At 30.6% G+C, this 9,121-nt stretch overlaps 1 protein-coding gene across 1 annotated transcript; it reads left to right on the forward strand.

The window, feature by feature from the left end:
* The first annotated feature begins 254 nt into the window (after positions 1–254).
* LOC114336477 (RNA polymerase II transcriptional coactivator) lies at positions 255–8,886 on the forward strand. Its single transcript, XM_028286851.2, has 2 exons — positions 255–525; positions 8,361–8,886. The coding sequence occupies exons 1-2, from the start codon at positions 469–471 to the stop codon at positions 8,625–8,627; spliced, it is 324 nt and encodes a 107-aa protein (XP_028142652.1). The 5' UTR covers positions 255–468; the 3' UTR covers positions 8,628–8,886.
* The last annotated feature ends 235 nt before the right edge of the window (positions 8,887–9,121 follow it).

Here is a 9,121-nt window from a genome sequence, read left to right on the forward strand (position 1 = left end):
GGTACCCGGTTTTATCAACCTACTCGGTTTTGTCCAACTCTCCCCTACCTACCCTTTATATGATAAGAATTGAATGAATTTATAATAGTTTTGATTAAGTAGTCATCTATGAATGATTTTGAATATCGTATTCTTTTAATTTATTTTTAAAAGATGGTGCGAAGAGTTTATAAATACTCAAAACAAACAAGTTTTTTTAAAATGTATCAAGAATATTATTTAGGCCGACCCTGTGTCTGGAAAACAACAGCTGAGCAGCTGCTTGTCGTTGTCGGAAGTTGTTACGTTGGTATTAGTGACATCTGTATCTATATTGGCTGCATTTGTTGCAACCGTCATTTTCTAACCTCCATTTCTGAAAAATATCTCAAAGGTGGCAGCCGGCTTAACTTTCGCTTCGATCTAGTTTTTCTAGTTACAAGCTTTGTTTAAATTTAATTTTACTGTCTATTATTCGATCTATTCAAAATGCCTAAAAATAAGCCAAAGAGAGATACTTCCGATTCAGATTCCGGACCAGACGATGTAAGTATTGTTTCAAATAGATTCTAATACATATTTAGTCTTGATGTGACTAAGTACATTATATTTTGAAGTTTATCAGCATCTATTTTGTATTAAATTTTTTGATTTTGGGGCACTTTTACTAGTTTCCCCCAAAGATAAGAGTAAAATGTTTTTTTTCCACTTTTCAGGCTGTCATTAAAAAAATTGGCATTTTCAAGGTCTACCCTTTCTGTAAATTTTTATTGTTCAGTTGTTCATATTAGTTGTACAAGCCTAAGTTCATTCACTGTTCTAACTATATTATGTTAACTTTTTGCAATAATTTCCGAGAACTATGTAAATAATTGTTTGATAGTTCCCAGTGATCACAGTATAGTTTAGTTTTTTTTTTCTCTGATTCTGGCTTTGGTTTAGAACTAGAACCTTTAGCCACGTAATTGTATAACTTATTACTAAGTCAGGGGAGTAATGTGTAGTGTGTGTGTTGAGTAAATGTCTTGTTACTTTGCAAAGTCGACGTCATTGTCTTTGCAAAGAGACGCTAATTGTTTCCGAACGTCTGCGGTCCCTGTATAGTTTAGTTCATGATATAATATATGTTACGCATTCTGTGATTAATATTTGGATATTTTTGTGATGTAAGCTTGAAAAACGACCTTGTTTACAAGTTGTAATTACTATCAAGCAATATAGTACTTATGCCTCTACATCCTTCCTTACTATTCTACACACACGGGCAAAATTAGCAGAACACGTTAAAAATGGGACATGTTTGATGTCTCGTATTTCATAAACCAGTGGTCCGATTTGAGTGATTCTTTTAGTATGTTATAGCCTTATTATTTAAGAATATCGGTGTAATAATATTGTTGCTAGACAGGTAAATGTCATTTTATACCGGGTGTAACAAGCATACCGTGTTTTTTTCTTAAAGTTCGGAACACCCTGTGGAATATTCCAGCATATATAAAATATTAAAATTAAAACTCTTTTGTAGAATTATGCTTTCTTAACATTTTCTTTTTTGATTCATTTGCTTATGTTGGAAAATAAAAAAGTTATGTGATTTAACAACTAACCATGTTTTTTATCAATAAATCCTTATAGTAGGGGAGAAAAGTATGCTAAATTTGCAATTGCTCGAGCGTTCTTGGGACCTGGAGTGGATTGTGAAGAGTGGGTGCTACAATCAAAAAAAGTTAAGTTTTCCATAAAGTGTGGGACTCTCCATTTTCAATTTAATTTTCCATTTCCACCAATCGTTTTTTCCGATTATAGCGCCGTTTATCCATAATAGGAAAAAATGTTGCGAATAAAAGTTGCTTATTTTTACGTCAAGGATCCAAATCTGCAATAAAAATTGGGGGCTCCTATTTAATATTTTAATGTAACCCCCCACCCCACCTCCGTGGAGGGTCGTGTTTGATGCCATTCGGTAGATTTTTGAAAAATACTGAATAGGTGTATTTTGCAGTTTTACGATCTGATGTTCATTTCGCAAAATATCGCAGGGTTCGTATTTATAATTTTTAATTTACCCCCCACCCCTCTCCGTGGGGTGTCACGAGCCCCCACGGAGGTGGGGTAGGGGATTTAATTTAAAATTTTAAATAGGAGCCCCCAATTTTTATTGCAGATTTGGATTCTTTACGTAAAAATAAGCAACTTTTATTCGACATATTTTTTCAAATTATGGATAAATAGCGCTATAATCGGAGAAAAATGATTGTTTCAAATTGAAAATTTAATTAAAAAATGAAAAGTCCCCCACTTTATGGAAAACTTAACTTAACCATTTTCTGATTTTAGCACATACTCTTCACAATCCAATAGGTCCCCATAACGCTCGAGTAACTGCAAATTTAGTATACTTTCCTCCCCTAATATGAGGATTTATTGATGAAAAACATGGATAGTTGTTAACGCACATAACTTTTTTATTATCTCACATAAGTAAATGAATCAAAAAGGAAAATGTTAAGAAGTCTACAATCGAGTATTAATTCTAATATTTTACATATGCTAGAATATTCCACAGGGTGTTCCAAACTTTAAGAAAACAACACAGTATGATTGGTACACTCGGTATAAAATGGTATTTACCTGTCTAGCAACAATATTATTACACCGATATTCTTAAATAATAAGGCTATAACGTACTAAAAGAATCACTCAAATCGGACCACTGGTTTATGAAATACGAGAGATCAAACATGTCCCATTTTTAACATGTTCGGCTAATTTTGCCGGTGTGTGTATTTCTGTACCTCAGAGCTAAACTGTATTAACTCCATTTTTTTGAAAAATTGTATTATTTCACTTTCTACATAACACACTTCACATCTTTCATATGCGATACGATATAAAATCCTATTTAATGTGGTTCCGAAGATAGGCAACGTTAAAGTGTATTAAGTCCCTCCGTAGCTCCGAGCTAAACAGTCGTTTACACTTAATACCCAGCAAAATAAAAGTATTAACTCCATGGAATGATGTAAAACCGCGGCGTGCTACTGTATTCAGTATTTTGTGGAAAATAAATAAAAGTAAAACTAAATGACTTCAAGGATTTTAAGACTCTTTAAAACAACAACTGTTTTAACTGTTCACCTTTTATTATAAGGAACAAACTCAGCAGAATACAGACTTTCGTATGTCAGATGTTGTCCACTTGGAAGTATATATCGTGGGCGTTCTGGGAAAATCCACTAACTCCATTTCAAAAGCTTGGAACAGTAAGGGCGAACTTACCATGACGTTATCATAGTAAGTTCGCCCTTACGCTTCCAAGCTTTTGAAATGGAGTTAGTGGATTTTCCCAGAACGCCCACGATATGTTAGTCCAAGCTGTGGGTGAAAAATAGGTCGATTTCAGGATATAATTCAGGAATTTTTGAAACCTATCAGGTGTTATAAAGAACGATGGCAGGCATAGCTTATACTAAAATGTAACAGAAAATTTTGTGCGGTTTTTCATTTATGACGATTTTCATTTGTTAAATTTGCAATTTTTAAAGATATTTAATTTTGCAGCTTAGGATATTCATTTTAGAGAAAAAGTTTTAAATAGAAAATTGTAGTAAATTAAAAAACCTACAATTTGAGCTATTGCAAGTTTAATTTTGTTAATATGTTATTGCAAAACAGCCTGCGACAGGTCCAAAATGGCCGTTTTTTGCAATTGCGTTATTTATTGTAAAAATAACTTTCATGTATTTTTTAAGGCTTTAAAATGAAGATCTTTCAATACTAAATATAAAAACGATTTGTGAACTTGTTGCTTAGATATTATAATTGGTTTATCCCAAGAGGTCAAATGTCCAAGGCTATAACTTTTTGAAAAAAAATCGTACAGAGTTAATCCAAGATCCACTCTCCTTCTAAAGACATATTTTCATATTCTGATGTAAATAAATGGGTATACCATTTTTCAACCTCTTATTTCGGGTTTGAAAATAAGGGGGCAAACTTCGTTATAAACATTTAGAACTGAAGCCGCCCCTGTACATCCTATGAGTTTCTAACTTGCAGATTATTATTGCTGAAGCCAAAATAAAGATTCAAAACCAAATAAAAATATTCCAGGACCAACTGAAGCCGAGATAATTGTTTTTGTTTTCGTTATTCGTAGTGACTATATTTATAACAATTAAGAAATTATTTCACAGTCATGGACTAAAGAAAGACTGATATTATCTTAAAATAAAAATTATTTTGACCGAAAGTTATATTTAAGTATTAAAAATGATTTTTAAAATGCAGTGGAGATTTATTTTTCGTTTCGACTGTGATTTATTGTGTTGGTTGCCCTTAGCAATGGCTAGCAACTTATAATACATTGAATCATGGTTTTCGCTTTAAATTTTAAAGCACCACTTGGATTGACATGAAATTTGGCAAACACATAGATAACATGTTAAAGAATAAAAATGATATTGCGCCTCTGTGTGCTTTTGTCCTGGGGGTTAGTTTCACCCCTTATGAGGGGTAAAAAAATATATGTTCAAAATAAGTTCGGAAATGGATAAAACGTCTAATTCTAAGCACCTTTTTTTCTATAGCATTTTTTCACCAAGTTAATAACTTTCGAGTTATTTTCGAGTAAATACCTTCATTTTTCAACAAAAAAAAAACACGTTTTTAGGCGGTTTTTGACAAATAACTCAAAAAGTAAGTATTTTATTGAAAAAAAGAGTTTTAACAAAAATATAGCAAATTAAAAATTGAAAAAAATGGTGTACGCATGAAATTTCTAGACCCAGTAGAAACAAAGTTCTAGCTAATGAAAAAGAGGTTCATATCCGTCAAATTTCAAAGTGAATTATTTCAACGTGAAATAACCAAAAAATCATGCACTTTTTGGAGAAAAATCATTACAACTTTTTAAAGGTTTAAAAAAATATGTAAGTATATTTGTTTTGAAAAAAAAGTTTATAGCATCAAAAGTAAGCAAGTTACGCTGAAAATAAAGTTGATCTCTTTTTTTTTGTCAAAAAACTCGGGAAAGTCACCCCCTAATTAGCATAAAAAATGAAATTAATCAATTTTACTTCAATGTTGTTTTACTCGTGTATGTGTCGTTTATGTCTGTAAGTTTCATCGGTTCAAAGTGCTTATTTTTGAAGGGGCAGTAGTTAAAAGGACTTGAACTAGTCAATAATCACGAGTGTATGCAAATTTAGAACAGTCATATGTTAACAATTTTTGCCTTCCAAAAAAAAGCAAAAAATCCAAAATATTCATAACAGCAAAAACTAAATTTTTTACTCTTTGCAATTTTTGGTCACATTAATAAATTTTAAGTTATTTAGAAAAAAACATTTTTTTTAACTTAAAAATTAAAACAGATTTACTTTAAAACCAATTTTTTTTTAAATAAGCCCTTTTGAACCGATGATACTTACATATCATATAAATATTACATGAGCAAAGTAACTTGTGAAGCGGTAATGCTTAATTTGATTTAAGATGCTAATTGGGGGTTGACTTTCGAGTTTTTTCACCCAAAAAAAGGGATCAACTTTATTTTCAGAGCAACTTGCTTACTTTTGATGCTATAAACATTTTTTAAAAACAGATATACATATTTTTTTAAATACTTTAAAAAATGTTTTTTCTCCAAAAAGTGCATGATTTTTTGATTATTTCACGTTGAAATAATTCACTTTGAAATTTGACGGATATGAACCTATTTTTCATTAGCTAGAACTTTGTTTATACTGGGTCTAGAGATTTCATGCATACATCATTTATTTCAATTTTTAATTTGCTATATTTTTATTAAAACCCATTTTTTCAATAAAACACTTATTTTTTTGAGTTATTTGTCAAAAACCGCCTAAAAACGTGTTTTTTTTGTTGTTGAAAAATTAAGGTATTTACTCGAAAATTACTCAAAAGGTATTAACTTGGTAAAAAAATGCTATAGAACGAAAAGTGCTTAGAATTAGACGTTTTATCCATTTCCGAACTTATTTTGAACATATATTTTTTTAGTAGAGTAGAGTAGAGTATTTATTGGTAATAATGTACAAATGTACTTTTACAGGTCAGCAATAATTAAAATTGTCTAAAATTACATTAAAAGTTGACAGTACTTCAGTAAAAAAAAGGGGTGAAAAGGGGTTTTACCCCTCATAAGGGGTGAAACTCACCCCCAGGACAAAAGCACACAGAGGCCCAATATCATTTTTATTCTTTAACATGTTATCTATGTATTTGCCAAATTTCATGTCAATCCAAGCGATGCTTTAAAATTTAAAGCAAAAACCGTGATACAATGTATTATAAGTTGCTAGCCGTTGCTAAGGGCAACCGACACAATAAATCATAGTCGTAACGAAAAATATATCTCCATTACACTTTAAAAATCATTTTTAATAATTAAATGTAATTTTCGGTTAAAATAATTTTTAATTTAAGATAATATAAGTCTTTCTTTAGTCAATGACTGTGAAATAAATTCTTAATTGTTATAAATAAAGTCACTACGATTTAAGAAAACAAAAACAATTATCTCGGCTTCAGTTGGTCATAGAAAATTTTTATTTAGTTTTGAATCTTTATTTTGTCTTCAGCAACAATAACCTGCAAGTTAAAAACTTATAGGGTGTACAGGGGCGGCTTCAGTTCTAAATGTTTATAACGTAATATGCCCCCTTATTTTCAAACCCGAAATAATAGGTTGAAAAATGTTATACGCATTTATTTATATCAGAATATGAAAATATAAGTCTTTAGAAGGGGAGTGGATCTTGGATTAACTCTGTTCGATTTTTTTTCAAAAAGTTATAGCCTTGGACATTTGACCTCTTTGGATAAACAAATTATAATATCTAAACAAGTTCACCAATCGGGCACTACAAATTTTTTTTATGTTTAGTATTGAAAGATCTTCATCTTAGAGCCTTAAAAAATACATAAAAGCTATTTTTACAATAAATAAGGCAATTTCAAAAAAACGGCCATTTTGGACCTTTCGCAGGCTGTTTTGCAATAACGTATTAACGAAATTAAACTTGCCATAGCTCAAATTGTAGGTTTTTTAATTTTCTACAATTTTCTATTTAAAAGTTTTTCTCTAAAATGAATATCCTAAGCTGCAAAATTAAAAATCTTTAAAAATTGTAAATTTAACAAATGAAAATCGTCATAATAAAAAACCGCACAAAATTTTTGGTTACATTTTAGTATAAGTTATTCCTGGCATCGTCCTTTACAACATCTGATAGGTTTCAAAAATTCCTGAGTTATATCACGTTTTTTCACCAACAGCCTGGAGTATGTAGCGATAATTTGGGATTACTTTTTTCAACTCTAATTTTAGTTCGGAAACATTCCAATCTGTTGATCTTAACAGAAATCCTAGGCGTGTTGAGTTTCCTGCGACTCTGCTTGTGAATCACGGTAAGCCAAAGGAATTTCATAATTTTTATAAAAACTATCCCACTCCGATAAAGGAGATGAGGATTTATAAAAATTTTCCAAAATAATTGTAAGTGAACAACACTCATGATCCTTTGGGTTTCTTTTTTCGTTAGTTTTGTTTACTCATTTTGTTTTATAGATATTGTTTATTGCATTTAATTTAAAAAAAGAAGTGTTCTTGACTAAATTGTGTTTCATGTATCGTATTATCTCCAGATTATTTATTCACGTGTGTCAACTTAATATTAACTCCCAAACATGGTACCTAACTGTTATAATTGATTCAGTTGTTTTCATCATTTAAAAATATTTTATATTTTGTTTATGTTTTATGTTTATGTTTTATACTTAGTTGTAATTTTACATGTATCTAAATTTTATATTTTCATTATTACGACAAAAGCTCTGCTTTATTGTATTTTGTATGTATTGGGTTTATCCCGTTAATAAATAAATAGAAAATAGAATATTGTAAAGTAAATTTCCATCAAGAAATCGTTAAATCCACCACTTATTTAGAATTTTCATAAACTATTACATTAAGAATATTGCCGTTAGATGCAGCCTTCAATCCAAAAACTTTGATATATTATGCTAAGATATATCCACACCTTGGCTGCGTTTAGTGATATTTATAAATTAAGTGTGTTACTAGGCATATTTATGTCCCATATACCCCATTTGCAACAGCGCATTACCAGAAAGTCGACGCAGCCAACCGTTAATCTAATATGAGGTCTGTTTGTCCCGTAACGCAGCCAAGGTGTTAAATTGACCAAATGAACAACTACTAAAAAAAATATCAATTTATTCATTAAATCATTTGTAGGAAAAGTTGTGGTACTTCTTAGTACTACAACTGAAAGCTTTAAAAACTATTTCAAATGTCTATTTGATCATTTTAGTAATAAAGTTTCTTGTTTTAGGATGTTCCAGCAAAGAAGACCAAAAAGCCTGAGTCAAAGTCTTCGAAGTCATCAGGCGAAGAAGAGAATTCCTGGAGTCTGGGTAAAAATAAGTTCGTTAAATTGAGCGAGTTCAAAAATACCTGGTATGTTAATATTAGAGAGTACTACAATGCTGACGGTGAACTTAAACCTGGTAAAAAAGGAATCATGCTAACCATGGAACAGTGGCAGAAATTCAAGGGTTTCGTTGACGAAGTTGATGAAGCTATTAAGAAAAATGTTTAGATGTACCTATATGTTTTCGAGGAATTTGCAGTTACAAAAAAGTGCATTTGATTTTATACTTAATGTTTGTTTAGTTATATTTTGATAAATTGGTTGTTGCGTTTTATGTAAAAGGGTTTATGTTAGGTTTCCTATGTTTTTATAAAACATTGGTTTGTAAGTTTTGTGGCAATGTTCCTCTGACTTGTTTAAAATGATTTGTTTTGTATAAGCTGTGCTTTTGAATAAGTTTAAGTTTAAATAAATTTGGTTACACATGTTTTTTACATCTCAGTTTGCAAAAATAACTTAAATGACCCGTTGGAGATATACGATGGAAAAGGGTACCCCATGTTAAGATAGTCAAAATGCCCTCACTCCCAAAATTCAATTTTTTTCATTTTTACGGTCAATTTTATTTAAAAATAAGACTCAGTGCAATTGTACCACTAGACCTCCTATCCCCTACCAACAAAATCGTCACTTTTTTATTTTTTTTTTGGTTGGGGTGCAAT

Source organism: Diabrotica virgifera, chromosome 2 (assembly GCF_917563875.1).
Source record: "Diabrotica virgifera virgifera chromosome 2, PGI_DIABVI_V3a".
NCBI classification, from domain to species: Eukaryota; Metazoa; Arthropoda; class Insecta; order Coleoptera; family Chrysomelidae; genus Diabrotica; species Diabrotica virgifera.